General features: G+C 36.6%; 1 protein-coding gene across 1 annotated transcript in view; it reads left to right on the top strand.

Moving 5' to 3' along the window:
- The window catches only part of Slc9c1 (solute carrier family 9 member C1), a 72,829-nt gene that overhangs the window by 16,207 nt on the left and 39,174 nt on the right, over positions 1-17,448 (top strand). The window contains exons 7-12 of the mRNA XM_048803847.1: positions 1,189-1,288; positions 1,687-1,711; positions 4,072-4,278; positions 7,947-8,028; positions 9,277-9,443; positions 11,106-11,231. Of these exons, the coding sequence (XP_048659804.1) occupies positions 1,189-1,288; positions 1,687-1,711; positions 4,072-4,278; positions 7,947-8,028; positions 9,277-9,443; positions 11,106-11,231 (707 nt within the window). The remainder of the gene's footprint in view (positions 1-1,188; positions 1,289-1,686; positions 1,712-4,071; positions 4,279-7,946; positions 8,029-9,276; positions 9,444-11,105; positions 11,232-17,448) is intronic.

Raw genomic sequence — 17,448 nt, forward strand, 5'->3', positions numbered from 1 at the left:
AGTACCCCTGAGTTCAATCCCTGGTACCAAAAAAAAAAAAAAGTAGCCAAATAAAGTGTTTGCTTCTGCCTTTAACAGTGTTACTAGCCAGGACAAAAATTAAAATTATAAAGTTTATAATTTTACATCTCTAGGAGGAAAGACTATTAAATTAAAATCTATCACAATCCAAATCAAACAATAACAAAATTTCTTGACTTTGAAATTTTATAAAAACAAGTCCAAAGTTCATTTAGGAAAATTATTGTGTGTGAATACACAACACGATTTATTTTTGAAGTGGACAACCTGCCCTACCAGGTAGCTATCCGAATATTTAATATGTCTACAGCAAATGAAATACAGCTGTAGTAACACATATACAAAGTTAGTCAGAGAAACAGAAAAGGACCCAGGCAGATGCAAAGATGCGTCAGGATGGTAATTTAACATATGATAAAAATAACACATCCACAATACTCCTTAGGATTAACAACAAATTTGTTAATTGGAACAATGTCTGTTAAACATTCAGTGGAAATACGAGCTTTAACAGATTTTACTGTATAATCCCGTCTGTTTTTTGAATGTGTGACTTTGTGTACATATACATTTGGGTACATGCCGAGGGAGCTCACTGGGTACTCCACTCCTCTTAAAGATTTTGATCCAATTATCTTGAAGTTTCAATTCTATAGAAATTCTATGGAAATCCAGTGGTCTTATGATGCCTGATCCTGGGTTTTTCCTCTTCATGATCTCCTCTTCCTCCTTCTGAATATACAGTAGTTTCTGGTTTTAGACAAATTTACTGACGATGGGGAAAAGAGAAGTTCACAGGGGAAGTAATGTCACATAGTTCACAATTCTATGTGCTCTGACAGCTACCTCTAGTTCCTCACTTTTTCATCTTTCCTACTTTTCATCTTTTTCACATTTCACTGGTCTCCAGCATAGAGACTCAGCAAGCAGCCACGCCTGGTGGCACACACCTGAAATTCCAGCTACTTGGAAGCCCAAGTTCAAGGCTAATGTGGGCAACTTAAATGAAAGCCTATTTCCAAATAAGATAAAATTAGAAAGGGCTGGGATGTAGCTCAGGGGTAGGGCGCACTTGCCTACTATATATATGCTAACATACATATTTTTTCACCTCTGGTAAAAATTTGTGCTACTGTCAATAGTATTTTTTCCCCTTTTTAACAAAAGGTGAGTTGGTTGAAATGTCTGGAACATTCACTCTGGCCATTATGGGACTTTTTTTAAATTCTACGAGTTTTAAACCAGGAGTCGAAACGCTTCTTCTCGAGTGAGTGTTGCATATTTTCATTTTGTTTCATTAGAAGCTATTAGATTAAAATACTAACTATATTTACATAGTCTAAGTAAGACATTGACATGGAAACTATTCCACTGAAAACCTGTGTCTTCAAATGTTTTAATTTTAGGCAAAAGTTGTAACCCCACTTTGAGTTTGTGTTGGTTCTATTTCCCTATTAAGTCCTGAAATCTCTGACCATCTACCCAATACTTTCCAATCTAAATCCTGAACCCACTTAGACCAGGCCAGGATTAAACAAGTTGAGAGACTCATCTCAGGCATGAAATTTCAAAGGGAAAAATACAATAATTGAGATAAATATTTCAATGCAGTATTTTTTAAAGAAATGAAATTTATGTAAAAACATTTGAAGACTATTGTTTTAGAAACAATGAAGAGATGCCATACAAGGTAAATTAAAAGATTAAGGCAGGTGATTTAAAGAGGGAATGATAGTCTCAGGAAAGAAGGTGTGGACACACTAAATGTGAGCCAGATTATGGGTGAAAAAGTTCATGTCTTGCTCCAATGCACCCAGCCATGGGATAAGTGGGAGCTGTTGTCTGAGATGCTTTAATACACAGGTTTGGTAATCCAACCTAAACACACAATGGATACATATGTGTAAACAGAGGCCCTGAAAGTAAACGATGATTTTTTGAGTTTGAGAGAATATTATAGATGATAAATTCAGAAGCCAGAAGCTCAAGGAATAAGTTCTTCATCAAGGAGAACAGCAATAAAATCATGTCAGCTGCAACAAAAGTCAGTTGTACCTGTAGTGAGGGAGAATTAACTGGACCACGGTTGTGAGGGGAATTTAAAAGTATATGAAAGTATTTATATCTATAGGAAGTAATTCAGAAAGCTCTCTTCACCTTCTTGTTATAACTGAAGGCTGGATCCCCCCTGAATAATAATAATAATAATAATTATCATCATCATCATCATCCATCATCATCACCATCATCTTTCCCTTAAGTTGTTGTGTGTTTCTCACCTGCACACTGGTATTATTGAGTCTGCAGTTGAGGTAGGTAATCTCTCTGCACCTCAAAGACATTTCTAGATCATTCTTTATCTTACTCCAGAAGAGCCCGGTTTTAAAATTCATGCTTTCAGGTTACACCATTTGCTACAATCTAGACTGTGGTTATCTCTAGAATCCTAAGATACACTCCATTTTGCAGCAATTTTGGCTCCTGTCTCTCTTTAACTGTCTCCAACATTTCCCCATCATTACTCTTAGTGATGTCAGTATCCATTGAGTTGATACTTACACTCTGGCTTTTATTTCCTGAACCTTCTCTCCTTTAATGAGTATGTCTCCCACTCTACTTAGGTCACCTACTTCCGTGGATATATAAATAAACACCATACAATCCCAATTTCAAGACCCTTGCTATTCCTCAAATGTGCCTAGCATGCTCCCCTGTTTAGACTCAGTTCTGTCACTACATACATCAGACTGGTGTTTTAGTATTCTATTTAAATGTTTCCACTCTTCCCAGATTATACAATCTTTTATTCCTATTAAGTTGATTTCCCCAGAATGCCCAGTCCATTATCATCCCTCCAGACTATTGGCTATTCAACACTGGACAATAAAAAATAATAGATGTTTAGATGTACCAGAATCAAAATCCATGAGAGTACAATCATAGGACTCATAATTTTTACACTCTCCCCATAAGCCAGGCATAGTGGTGTAGGCTTGTAATTCTAGTGACTCAGAAGGCTGAGGCAGCAGGATTGCAAGTTCAAAGCCAGCATCAGCAACTTTGCAAGGCCCTAGGCAGTGTAATGAGACCCTGCCTTAAAAATTAAAATAATAATAATAATAATAATAATAATAAAGAGTTATTGATGTGGCTCAGTGGTTAAGCAGCCCTGGGTTCACTCATGGTAAAAAAAAAAAAAAAAAAAAAAAAAAAAGAAAAAAAGACTGATTCTAAAGTTCANTGCTGCAGCCGGACTGCGGCACCTTTTTAAAAAATTGTAAGGAAACACTCTTGTAAATGACTTTTATCAGTAATTTTTGTAGTCCCTTTTTTTGCAATTTTAAAGGGCAGACCAGTCTGCCCATGCAGTTGATGCAGAGTAGCAAAACCTACTGTAATTGGAATCTCAGCTCCTCCCTCAAATTGCTTACATTCCACTTTCATCTAGCAATGTTAGTTGGGTTGCTGACATCAACTCAGCTAGAGCTAAGTAAGTGGAAATTGGCCCCCATTTTTTTTTATCAGACAAAATTAGTGTCAAAGGTAGGAATGCCATGAAACTGAAAGAAGAAATAGAAAATTATTGACTAATAAAATAAATAGAAAATTATTGTAAATAATAAAAAATTATTATAAATAGAAAATAAATAGAAAATTATTGACTTATTAAATCTTGGACAGATTTAGCAGTGCTAAAATCTAGGAATAAAAAGAAAGGAAGGACATTTTCTTCTCATTGCTTATTTATTGAATTTGTTTTATTTCTTATTGGGATATAGAATATAGCTAAAAAAATCTCCAATTTTTATTTCCACCTGAGAAAACACCACTCAAGAGTGATGTGAAATAACCCTACCACTTTTTCAGTAGAAAAAAACAAAAGAGAATAATGTCCTTCTCTGGCATATCTCTCTATGGGATACCTTTGCCCTCCTTGGATTGCATGCCAACCGTGTGTGAAAGATGGCTCAGTTGTTTCAGAGTTAGCCTCTCCATGGGGAATAGAATGGAATAAAATAGAGTGAAATGGTAAGAAATTTCTATGACAAGAATAACTTTTTCAAAACTGTTTTATCTTTCAGACTTCTGGTTTTTATAATAATGAGTCCCATTTTGTCTCGACTTGGTCATGGATTCAGCTGGCGCTGGGCATTCATAATGGTCTGGAGTGAAATGAAAGGGACACCAAACATAAGCATGGCCCTTCTGGTTGCCTACTCGAACTTTTCTGTTGGAACAGAAAGGGAAAAATCTCAAGTAAAGAAAGTTTCAGTTTCTTATTTGAATATTTTATAAAAAAGTGTTGCCATGTTTTCAAACTATGGTTTTGGAGTAAAATAACTCAACCCTACTTGGGCTGTAGCTATCATGGCAAGATTGGAGAGAAACTGGCAGGCTTCCTGTTCTCTTCTTCATACCAGTTTATAAGTATTCCTCAGTTCCTTTAGAAGCCTTAAAATGGGTGCATTATGAAGATTCAAGGAATTAAAACTTATAAATCATTTAAAATAGTGCTTGGTATAAAATATCCAATGTTTTAAATTTTCTTTACTCCTTAATATTCACTCAGAAGAGGCAGAAATTTACTTAAAGTTACTTAAAGCCTGAACTTACTTAAAATTAATTACTTAAAGCTCTATTGCTTTCTATAACTTTATAAGGTCACTTGTAGTAATGCTGGGGGCGGGGAAGCATTTTAATTATTAGGCATAGTATCTCTAAGGTAGTATCCGCAGATTGTCCAACAGCTCTTCCTCCACAGCATTTCAAGGCAAGATAATTGCAAAGAGTTCTGTGGGAAATTTTAATATATCTGCCATTTTCATTGTGCATGCATAAGTTTTATATAAATCCCAAGTGTAAAGGGAAGCATGCAAATGTAATCTTTACACGGCTAATTAAATAATAGCTCAAATATTTAAAAATACTAACTCTTTTAACTGTTTTTGAAACCAAATGATCTAATTTTAGATGATCTCCCTCCTCTTTTCAATCTATTTTCACCTGCCTGAATAATCAGAATCAACTTGACCAGTGTGATAGTGAACCCTGCACATGCATCTGGGTTCTAAATTTTTTAGCTTAGCTGGGATTTTCTGTGTGGCTATCAAAAAGTTACTTTTTTCTCACCCGAAAGGCCTGTTTTCTCATTCTAAAGCAGCTAATAATTTGCTGGTAAGTGTTCAACAATTATGTTCGTGTGGGGGCAGAGGTCATAATTTTTAGTATTCACTAAATTTCCATTTTGTATTCATTCCCATCAACAGAATACAAATCTGCCCATAAGCTTCCTGAATATTCAATGATTAGCTCTCATGAGCTGGTAAGAATAAAATCTAGCACACCATTATCTCAAAGGGTTTCTATGAGAAATAAAATTATATGTAAAATTCTTAGGACATTAAGAGATAGTAAACGTATACCAAATATGAGCAATGATGATTATAGAAGTTTTATTTATAATAATAAAAAAAACTGAAAACAATTCAGAGATCCTTCAGCTGGTAAATGTCCCAGTATACTGTTGTGTATCTGTACCATGGAATGCTACTTAGCAATGAAAAGGACCAAATTATTCATACAAATTATTGATACCTTTTGAATCTCCAGAGAATTATGCTGAGTAAAAAAGCTCATCTCAAAAAGGACAATATTAGCTGATTCCAATTATATAATATTCATTAATGTCAAAATTATAGAAATAAAGAAAATATAAGCAGTTGCTGGTGGTTAGAGAGGTGAGAGCAGGAGGAAAGTGGAGGTGACTATGAAAAGGTAGCAGGAGGAAAATCCTTAAGATAATGGAACTGTTCTGTATCCTGACTGCACTTATGTTATTGTACTGCTTATCTTATTACTGTAGCTTCAGACTGGGTAAATGGCACACAGGAACTCTGTGTGTTATTTTGTTGATTTTCTTTTTCTTATCCTCCTCCCCAGTACTAGGGATGAAACCCAGGGGTATTCTGCCACTGATCTACATTCCCAGCTCTTTTTATTTTTTATTTTGAGACAGGTTTTCACTAAGTTTCGGAGGCTGGCCTTGAACTGGAGATCCTCCCAGTCTCAGTCTCCAAAGTTGCTGGGATTACAGGCATGAACCATTACATTTAGCATTCTCTGTATTATTTCTTGAAACTGTACATGAATCTACAATTATCTCAAAATAAAAATGTTAAACTTTAAAAACAATGAGAGAGAGAGATGGGGAGATAGAGAAAACATGAAAATTACTATTCTTAATAATAAAAAAGGGAATATGACTACAAATTTCACAATTATTAAAAGAATAATAAGTGAAAATTTTATATGACTTTATGGCAAGAAATTCAATATTTCACATGGTTAAACTCCTAATCACCCATGCATTCACGTGTGCGCATGCACACACACACACCCCACACACACTCACAATGAGACTTACCCAAACTGACAAACACATAAAAATAGAAAATCTGAATAGCCCTATGTTTGTTAAAGAAATTATTTAAATTAAAATGTTCTCACAGAGAAAACTGAAAGACAGATAAGTTGGTTGGCAAATTTTACCAAACAAATAAGGAATAAGTATTTCTACCCAAGTTGTTCCATAAAATAGAAAAGGATGAAACACTTCCTTACTCGTTTTACATGGCTAACCCACTCTGATACCAAACATCATAAAGATTTTACAAGGAAAACTAATCTACTCACAAAATATAATTTTTTTAAAATCCCCAAATATTTATCAAAAAAAAATCTAAATGTATACATGAAGAATAATACTTTATGGCTAAGTAGGTTTTATCTAAATATGTAATATCAGTATTCAAAATCAATCAAAATCATTCAATATACTACTGCAATAAAAGAGAAAACCCCTGTAATTGTCTTCACAATCCAAGACTAAACATTTGACAAAATTTAACACATTCTTAATAAATTTTAAAAAAGAGAGAAGAAAAAACTTTCTGTAAAATAGAATTTGAAGAAAACCATCTTAACCTGATACAGTATATCTTTTAAACATCTTAAAGCTTATATGACACTTAATGATCACATACTGTATGCTTTCCCCTAAGTTTGGGGAAAACAGCAAATACATCTGCTTTCTACACTTCTATGGAACATTGTCCTCAATGTACTACTCACCACAATGGGGGGAAAGGCACAGAGATTAGTTTGTATTAAAGAACTACTAGAATTAAAAAGTGAATTTAGCAAGATCGTGAGATGCATTGCAGTATAGAAAACTAAATTTTATTTCTACATCAAAAAAACCATCAGAAACATTAAAAAAAAATAGTGCTGAGGGTGTAGCTCAGTAGTAGAGCATCACTTAACATGAAAGAGTGAACAAAGCCCTGAGAGAGAAAAAAATAAACTTGAAATAATAACTAACATAGCATCAGAAGCATGAAATAGGAATAAAAATAATGAAACATTTGTATTATTATCCATGGATATATGACAAATGATCCCCATGTTTAGCTGCTTCAAAGAAGAAACATTATCTTGATTTTTGTGAGTCAAGAAGCTGGCTGTTGGTAAGATTCAATCCTAGCAGGCGGCTGAACTATAAAGGGCCTTGGTTTCTTGCTGGCCATTGGCCAGAAGCCTGCCACAGTTCCTTGTCACTGGGATCTCTCCATAGCTCAGTTCACAATTAAGTAGCTGACTTCCCTCAGAATGAGCAAACGAGAAAGCTAGAAAGAACACTTACTCACAGTTCTGATTTTGGTTTCATTCTCACACATGAATGAAGTATGCTCAGGAAGACAGAGAATCTCCAGAGTGGTTTCATCATGATTGACATACAAATTTCTTACCTGCCATGAGCATCTATTAGCATCATACAACCTAGCTTAATTTACATTGGAAACTGCAGAGTATATTATAGTGAACTATCCTGAATACTCATTTTGTATATTTCTTTTGAATTCTAGGTACTATTTCATGGAGTGTTGGTATGCTTAATTAATCTGATTATCAATAGATTTATTTTGCCAATGGCAGTTACTAAACTAGGTAAGCACTCCTATTTACGATTCTTAGTGAAGAGAAAAATATTCTAAATATGCTAATGAAATATGCTAACAATAAAAAGTCCATGTAAAGATGAATCAAAGATTTCTAGCTGAAGATGAAATTAAATTTCTATGTAAAGTTATATTGATGGTTCAGGCCAATAAGATTGTTTATTTAAAAGGATTAGTGATTTACTTTATATCTAAATCAATAGTATAAGTCTAATTATTCAATAACTTTACAAGCCTCCTAGATGATTGGTACTACTCTGACTGGGAGTATTGCCACCTGAAGACAGAAAAGATTTCTGAACTGAAAGATCCTATGTTAAAGTAAAAAGAAACGATAAACAAGTCAAATAATATCAGAGTCATCTGTGCATCAAAATAAAGAAAAAATAGTATTAAATAAAATAGAGAACATAGCAGATGCTAAATTCCTGAGGAAGCTAGAGACTGGGTGTGTTTAAGAACAGAAAAACGTTTGAAGTATTGGATCTTAGAGAATAATGCAGATAATTCCTCACATGTGTTTAACTGGCTTATGTAATTATGGAAGCTAAGTGCCATATCTGCAGCCTGAATGCCTTGGAACAAAAAGAGTGAATGGGGTAAGTTTCAGCCTGAGTTCAAAGGCAGGAGGACACCAATGTCCCAGCTCCTAGACCATCAGGCAGATGGAGAAAGTATAATTCTCCTATGTTCTGTCTTTATTTCATTCAAGCCTCCAACAGATTGAATGAGTCTCAGTCACATTGGAGAATCTACCAATTTAAATGTATTCTCATCCACAAGCATCCCTACAGACATACCTAGAACATTGTTTAACCAAATATCTAGGCACCCTGTGGTCCAAGCAAGTTAACACATAAATTGAATCATCATACTTCTGTTCTTCTGTTTCCTCATCAAATGGGAAAAAAAGGACTCACCTGAAAAGATGGTCAAGATAACCAAAAAAAAAAAAAAAAAAACCTTAATACATGGAAAGAGCTGAAGCATATTTTCCAGCATAGAGCAAGCACCCAATAAGCATTAGCTCTTATTGTTGTTATTGTATCTTCACTTTTTGTAAGAAGGAGTGTGAATGTTAAAAAAAAATTGTTAGCATTCCTATTATTAAACAATTTATAGTGAATCTTTATTTAATGTCTAAAAACCCTTTATTGATAATAAGAACAAAAGTAAGCTCTATAATCCCTCAAAATGATAGTGTTCTTGTTTATGAAATGAGCTCTTTTCACTGAAGGTCTTCGAGATGTCACATCAACAAAATATAAATCAGTTTATTATACATTTCAACACTTTCAAGAGCTAACCAAATCTACAGCATCTGCACTCAAATTTGACAAAGATCTTGCTAATGCTGATTGGAACATGGTTGAGAAGGCGATTGTACTTCAAAATCCATATGCAGTAAGCATGTAATATCTTTCTATCCTCACAAACTAGACATGATTGTCGTTAAGTATAAATCATGTCATAAATACTAATTTATGATTTTACATATTTGTAATAAACAGAGAAGTTTTATTGGTTATTCCTTGTTTACCATAAGAGAAAGGAGGGAATCTTGAGAAATTAAGTGATCACCGTGGGACAAATAAGTCAAAACCCCTTTGAATATTCAGAAAATATATATTGTAAGTTCAAAAGAGGGAACAGCATATTGCATTCCTCAGCAGAGGCAGAGGAGGAGGTCCAAGTTGTAAGTTGGTACAAAGTGGGTGTGTCCTGACTCTTTTATAGATCTTAGATTTCCTTTGTTCTCATGCCTGTTCCTCCCCTATCTTGCCTACCTGATCTAAAAGGTGGGCCAAAAGGTATAGTGATCCAAGGGCAGGAAAGAAACTGCTCAGGGGTACTGGCAGGAAGCTAGCAGCCCAGAGGGTATTCATTAACAACTCTTTGTAGTAGGAACAGTTCCTTGGAGGCAGGTAACCTTGGCAACAGGTGACCAGGAAGGGAAGTGTCCTGAATATATTAGCATTTTATTTCTTTTTATTTATAACCAGCCCCCATCTTCCCAAACCTACCTGATCATTTATTACCTACACTGACTGTCTTTTTGCCCCACCCCCAACCCCCACCTCATGGTTGTCAAACTATAACTGAAGCAGAATCATTGAATGAGTTTGTAGCAATCGCTGGCTGCCTCTCCCAGTTCTGATTTGCTGAGTCTCAGTGGTTTGAGAATGTGCATTTGTAACAATTCCCAAGTGCTGCTGTTGTCACGAGGGGACTGAAAGGAAAGTGACCACAATACTCGGAGCAACCAAAAGATCTTTATTGCAGTGCAACAAAGAGAAAAGAAAGAAGGAGAGAGAGAGAGAGAGAGAGAGAGAGAGAGAGAGAGAGAGAGAAAAGAGAAGAGGACAGATGAAGAGGGTGAGAGCAAGAGCAAGAGAGAGACAGAGAGTGCACGCAAGAAAGACAAAGAGCAAGAGAGAGAGAGAGCAAGAGAGAGGGCAAGAGAGAGAGCAAGAGAGAGAGAGGGGCTCGGCAGGAGGGAGTTTTTATAGCCCAAATCTAATGAGATCTCTGGGTCTGCAAGCTGCCTTGTTGGCACAAGGCGGGTTAAGTGTTTGGCCTTGAGCAAGGAGTTGAGTGTTCAGCCTTGAGCGGGGGGCTTGGGCGTTTGGGCTTGAGGCAAATAGTTGATAAAGAACCAGACAGAGGGTTTGAGTGGCCAGGTCATCCTGCAGCTAACTTTGTTTGGCATGCCCTGCAGACAGCTTACTCAGCCTGTCCTGCACCTAACAGGGACCACATGGAACTACTGGCTTAAAGTATGATCATTCATGTTATAACTTTTGTAAACTTAATAATGCCATGTAAAAGTAAATATATGATATTACCCTTTCCCCTAAGTCTGGCAAATATTTTACCTCCAGCATTATTGAGCAAATGGTGAGGACTTTTGAGCAAATGATGAGCATAAGAACATTTTTCTGTATCTTCCAGATTTTCTATCATTTTTTTAAACCAAACTAGTGGGAGGATTGTTTGGGGTTTATGCTAAACAATGCATTCATATTCATGTATTTTTTGTTGCTTTTTAATTTGTGTTTTATTTAGTTAAAACAAGGAGAAACAACAGAACACCAGAAGGTGGTATGTCCAGATTGTAACAAGGAAATAAATGAGACCCTTAACATTGAAGCAATAAAGCTGGCCAACAGGCGCCTCCTGTCAGCACAAATTGTGAGTACTCTATCATACTCATTTATTGACATTTAGGGGCCTAAAGCTATACTGAAAGCCCTCTCTCTTGCTAAAAAGCAAAGAGAAGTTCAGCATTTTCTTAGAAATTTGCTTGACAAAGAAAAGGAAAAGAGGGAGGGAGGGAGAAACTGGGAAGAAAGAAATCTACTCAAATTAGTTTAAGTAAAAGGTAATTTATTATGAAGATTTGTAAATTTCACAGATACCAGTGGGCTAACCTTCAGGTGTGTTAGACCATCAGTTCCTTGACACTGCCTTCTCTAGTTCCAATCCAATTTTTCTTGGAAGGATGCCACCAAGTCCTCTAAAAAAATGCAGGTAGAGGGTTTCCTATCTTCATCCAAATCTGGCATAAAAGTTATAGACATTGTGTACTAGTAGAATATAAGACTCAGACGTTGCTATTCAACTACCCATCAGGATCTTGACTATTTGCTGCCACCCATCATCTCAAATATTCATGTTGGGCTTTCCTGTTGTACATGGAGCCATCAAGCATTTATCAGCTATTCTAGCCACATGGGGATCTAAGAACTGTACTCAGTCAGTCTAACCTGGGAAACAGGGGATCTGTTAGGCATGACTGTTCTGTCCTCAGCAATAGTCCTGGTAGGAAACTTGTCTGAAAATCACTTTTAGGGGGGACCTAAATGACTTCATTAAGCATTTGATGCAGTTTCATGAAGAATGAAACTTATAGGTTGGGGTTGGGGCTCAATGGTAGAGCATTTGCCTAGCACGTGTGAGGCCCTGGGTTCAATCCTCAGCACCACATAAAAATAAATAAATAAAATAAAGGTATTGTGTCCAACTACAAGTAAATAATAAATATTTTTTAAAAAAAGACTGAAGCTTATGCCCACATAGTTTTACTCCTCCAACAAGTTTTCCATTTGTACCAAATTAGGTATTGCTGCTGGCTAGGCAATAGTTTCCTACCACACAGCTTCACAAGGGGAAAAGTCACCTTTCTTGTTCTACCCTCTCTTCTAAATCCTATGCTGCAGGGGGCATGAGTCTGTGAGGTGAGTAGACAAAAGCCATTCATCAGGTTTCCCTGGGAAACCACCTCTGAGCAGCTTCTAAAACAAAGACAAAGGGCTGGGCTGTCTGAATACATCAAGCCAGCAGGAATGAGAGGGAAAAATTGTCAGTGGAAAGGAAACAATGGAACAGGTTAGACAAGCAACCAGACCAGAATTCCAAAATAGAAGAGGATTTAGAAACAATGGAGTAGGGCTAGTTCTGACATAACACTGGGTGAGTTTGACTAACCCTTCTAGTCAAACTCATGTGTGGCTTCCTTAATCGAAAATAATTGCTCCCTTTTCTTAGGAAAACAGAAAGGGAAGTTTGCAAAAACTTCCTCCATAACTGCAAAAAAAAAAAAAAAAAAGTGATAGAATAATGGAAAAGTTCATGCAATCTGCTATATAATTTAGGAAGTAGAAATCACTATTCTGTTTTTTGTTTTGTTTTATTTTGTTTTTTACAATCAAAACATTTGCAGTGAGATAGAAAAGAAAACCTTAGGAGAATATGAACATTGCATCATGAAAAAAAAATCAACCACCAATTACATAATCTTTACCTGCCCAAATATGCTATTCATACTAAATGTTATCCTCAAAATCTGTAAAGGTGACTCTTTTCAGACCACTTCTCAAAATGTTCACAGTTGGCCCTTCCCTTTGTGTACGGAGCCATCACCCATTTCTCACTATCAGATCATCCCTGAAAGCCCACACCTCAGCCTTTATCTCACTTCACCTTGGACTTGAACTGGTTCACTGTGTTCTCCTCTACAAATCTACTACTCAGATTTGTAGAGACATCCATTTTGATCTCTCCCATTTCTCACTTGACTTTTCTCCAAATATTTACCTCTACTTCTCCACATAATATAATTGCAAGCTAATTTTCCTAATAACCCTTCTAGTCAAACTCATGACCAAAGGCTCTGCCACTACTACAATCCATTTCCCACTCCACCTTACTGTCACACATATCTTGTGCATATGTATACATCCACAGAATTTTTCCAATCTTAAAAGTATGTCATTTGTTTGCTGTTATCTTTGTACATGAAGTTATTGAATTTTACCTTTTAGTAGAAGTCATTTACTTCCAAGGTAAATCTGATAGTGAACCAGGGCAGAATCCCAAAGGTATGATCTGTCATTAAACTGTTCACCTTTAATGAATAGCATAATGTGTAGCACAGAATTGGTGTTAAGTTAACGTTTGCTCAATTGATTAGTGGTGATTATGAGAACAAACAGATTGTCTGTTTTGCCATCTCAATTTTTCTCTGCTTTGCCTTCTCTCTTGACACTTTAATTTTCTCTCCTTGCCTGCTTTCCTTCCTTCCTTTTTTTCTTTTGTATAGAGATGTTTGTTTTATTCTAACTATCATGCTGATTAGTTATACCTTTTGTTTCTTATGGTAAACCAATTTAAAATATATCTAACTTTATCTTAGAACATGTTATAAACATTAATACATATGTATCTATACCTTTTAATTAAAATGCCAACTACAGCTCTTCATATAGATATATTTTCCCATTTCCTTTTTCTCAATGTTGCTATGACTTTATTTTTTTAAAAGGCAAAAAGAAACAATGTCCTGGGCACTGCACCAGTGGCCAAGAATACAAAGATAAATTTCATTCAGTGTTCTAAAACAACTTTGTTTCTCCTCTTTTAATTTTAACTTTTATATTTTATAATTTTTATTCTAACAATCATGCTCATTAGTTATTTTATAAACAAGTCTTTTATAGATGTTCTTTCTTAAGCATTATATTCTTCAACATTCAATTTGATATTATTTTATAATTGTACTGATTATTTGTAACAACATTTCCAATTGAGAATATTTAAAAATTTACATTTTAATGGTTTGGCTCATGCTTTTGGCCTGACATTGGAGAAAAAGCAATTTGATTAGTAAGTGTCTAAAGATGATTTAGATCTGAAACTATGAGAGCTGCATCTAACTAATGATATGTTCATATAAAGATAATGCAGTGATAAGTATGAAATCAATAAATTAATAGTTATGAAATTAAATATAGCCTCTTTTCCTGCTTGAATGGTTGTAAAATTTTTTCCTTGTCACTTAAAAAATTTATGAGGTCTTTAAATCACTTCCCGATTTCTTTCTTTCTTTTTTTTGCGGGGGGCGGGGGGGGGGCGGGTACCAGGGATTGAACTCAGGGACACTCAACCACTGAGCCACATCCCCAGCCCTATTTTGTATTTTATTAGAGACAGAGTCTCCCGGAGTTGCTCAGCGCCTCGCTAAATTGCTGAGACTGGCTTTGAACTCTTGATCCTCCTACCTCTGCCTCCTGAGTTGCTGGGATTACAGGTGTGTGCCACCACGCCCGGCTCAAATTTCTTAGTCATTTCCAAAAAAATATAATATTCAAGAAGCATCAAAACAAATGCAGAAGGACTTCATTTCAAGTCTTGCTATTGTCATTAGTTCGATGTGTACCTCAGGACTACTCCTTTTAGTCTTTATTCTCCCATTTATAGAACAGGAGACTTTGACCAGCCTCTTTGGTTCTTTCCTCTTCTGATAGTCTGCATTTTCTGCAATAAACACTCCATGTGTCTTTTTGATTCCTTTTCTCAAATGTATTATTTATACTGTTACATCTCTGATTGGTGGCTCTGTATGCTACGTCTTAACCAGGAATCCCTAGTTTTCAAAGATGAATCTCTCCCCTCTGTCTTCTAAATCCTCAGCTTACTTTGTGAGGTTTTAACTCATCTTCCTTCTAGAGGCATTTTTACATTTATCTTCTTTTGCTGATTTGGTTTCTGCAATCCCAATTGTAATAATAGAAATTCATCTATAACAGTTTTCAGAGCTTTGAATCTCAGCCACTTTTTGTTAACTGGGAGAATATCTTCTCTATTAATATATGTTAGGAAAAAAGCATAGCATGACAGAAAAAAAAGTGGTACAGAAGAGGTGGCATACCAACTCTGTATGTATCCAACATACAGGCTATAGGCAATGACTATAGGACTCCTAAATTTCATGAAATAATACCAAGAATTCGTAAATGGGATGGCAACAAATTAAAAAGCTTCTGCACAACAAAGGAAACAATTAAGAATGTGAAGAAGGAACCTACGGAATGGGAGAAAAATCTTTGCTAGCTACTCTTCTAACAGAGGATTAATATGCAGAACATGTAAAAAACTAAAAACAAATTAACATCAAGAAACAAATTACCCAATTAATAAATGGGCAAATAAACTAAACAGACAATTCTCAAAAAAAGAAATATAAATGGCCAACAATATATATTTCAAAATGTTCAATATCTTTAGCAATTAATGAAATGCAAATCAAAACTACACTGAGATTTCATCTCATCTCAGTCAGAATGACAGTCTTCAGAATACAAAAAATAATAAAAATGAGAGGATATGGAGAAAAAGGAACACTTTTACACTGCTGATGAGATTGTAAATTAGTACAACCACTATCAAATCAGACAACTAGGAATAGAAGCACCATATGACCCAGATATATCACATCTCAGTATTTATCTTATAGAATTAAAGTCATCATACTATAGTGATACATGCATATGGTGTGTTTATGGCAGTTTAATTCACAATAGTCAAACTATGTAACCAGGCTAAGTGTCCATCGATGGATTAATGCAACATATTCACACAATAGAGTTTTATTCAACTATATGAATGGGGTAGTTTTCCTATTTTCTCTTTTAGTGGTTTCATCACTGATGTATAGGAATGCGTTTGAATAATAGGTGTCAATTTTATATCCTGCTACTTCACTGAATTCATTTATTCTAGAAGTTTTCTGGTGAAATTTTTTGGACCTTCTAGATATAGAATTATGTCATCATCAAATAATGATAGTTTTTCTTTACCTATTTGTATACCTTTAATTTCTTTCTTCTAAGTGCTCTGGCTAGATTTACAAGGATGATATTAAATAGAATCGGTGAAAGAGGAACTTCTTGTCTTGTTCCAGTTTTTAGAGGGAATGCTTTCAATTTTTCTCCATTTAAAATGATGCTTGGCATCACTGTGCGGGAGAATGATGAGTTAGAAAGCCTAAAAGCTATCTTGTTAGGAATATCCAGCAAAATTGGGGTGCTCCAAAACCTAGAGGAAGGATTTCCATCGCACGAGGGTCAGCTACGGGGGCTCAAATGCGAGAGATTTGTCCGCACGGAGGGTCACGCTGCTTATTCAGCAAATCGCCCCGCGGCTAGAGTCTGCGGTGCACGCTAGGAAACGAGGAGATAGCGACGCAGGGATACAGCGCTGCAGTTTCCGAGGGCTTCTGCCAGCTGTGCAATCACCGTACTAAGTGCTGAATTCTGGGTTTGAGACGGGGGAAGGAAGCAGTCCAATTCGCTTCTCCACACCAGTCAGACCACAGAGGAAGCCAGCGGCCACCATCTTGGAGAGCTGACGTCACCATCCCTGTTTTCGACTGATCGCAGCTCATTCAGCCATAGAGCAGGTAATTTCAGGCTGCCATTCGCCTGCGGCTTACAGACAAATTACTCAGGCTCAGTGCTAATTAACCCGCGGAAACTGCTTCTTGGAGCCTGCTCCTATCAGAACATACACCGAGCACGGAGCGGCCGAATTCCGGCTCCTGGAACTGCTCTGGCCCAGGGCTAAAGAATCCGCGGAAACTGCTTCTCGGTCCAGGTCCTGCTGAATACTGTGGAGGTAAATACCAACCGAGCCTTCATAGGCAGTGGCAACAGGACTGAGACAGGGCTTGTGAGGGCTGGTCAGGACTTACCTGCTGCTTTGGTCACCCGGCAAAGGGAACGAAATGCTGCCATTCGCATGGGATACCAACATGACAGAGATCTGATGTCATCAGAAAGCGGCGGAGGACAGAACTTCATCGATACCAGTGGCGACAGAAACAGTTGGTCTCCTAGTAAAGAAAGTGAGTCACAAACACCCGAGTCTCTCTCACTTTGTCATCAAGCCAGAGGGGCAGAGCAGAGCCGCCGCCCGCGCCCATATCAGGCCCAGCGGCCCGCCGGCGTGACCCCAATTGGAGTAGGGGCAGAGCAGAGCCGCCATCTGCGCCCGCAAGGTAGGCAGACCTGCGACCGACCGGCAGAACAGGCCCAGTGGTCCGCGGGTGTGGTAGGGGGGGCAGGGCAGA

This window comes from Marmota marmota, unplaced genomic scaffold (assembly GCF_001458135.2).
Source record: "Marmota marmota marmota unplaced genomic scaffold, marMar, whole genome shotgun sequence".
Classification (NCBI taxonomy): domain Eukaryota; kingdom Metazoa; phylum Chordata; class Mammalia; order Rodentia; family Sciuridae; genus Marmota; species Marmota marmota.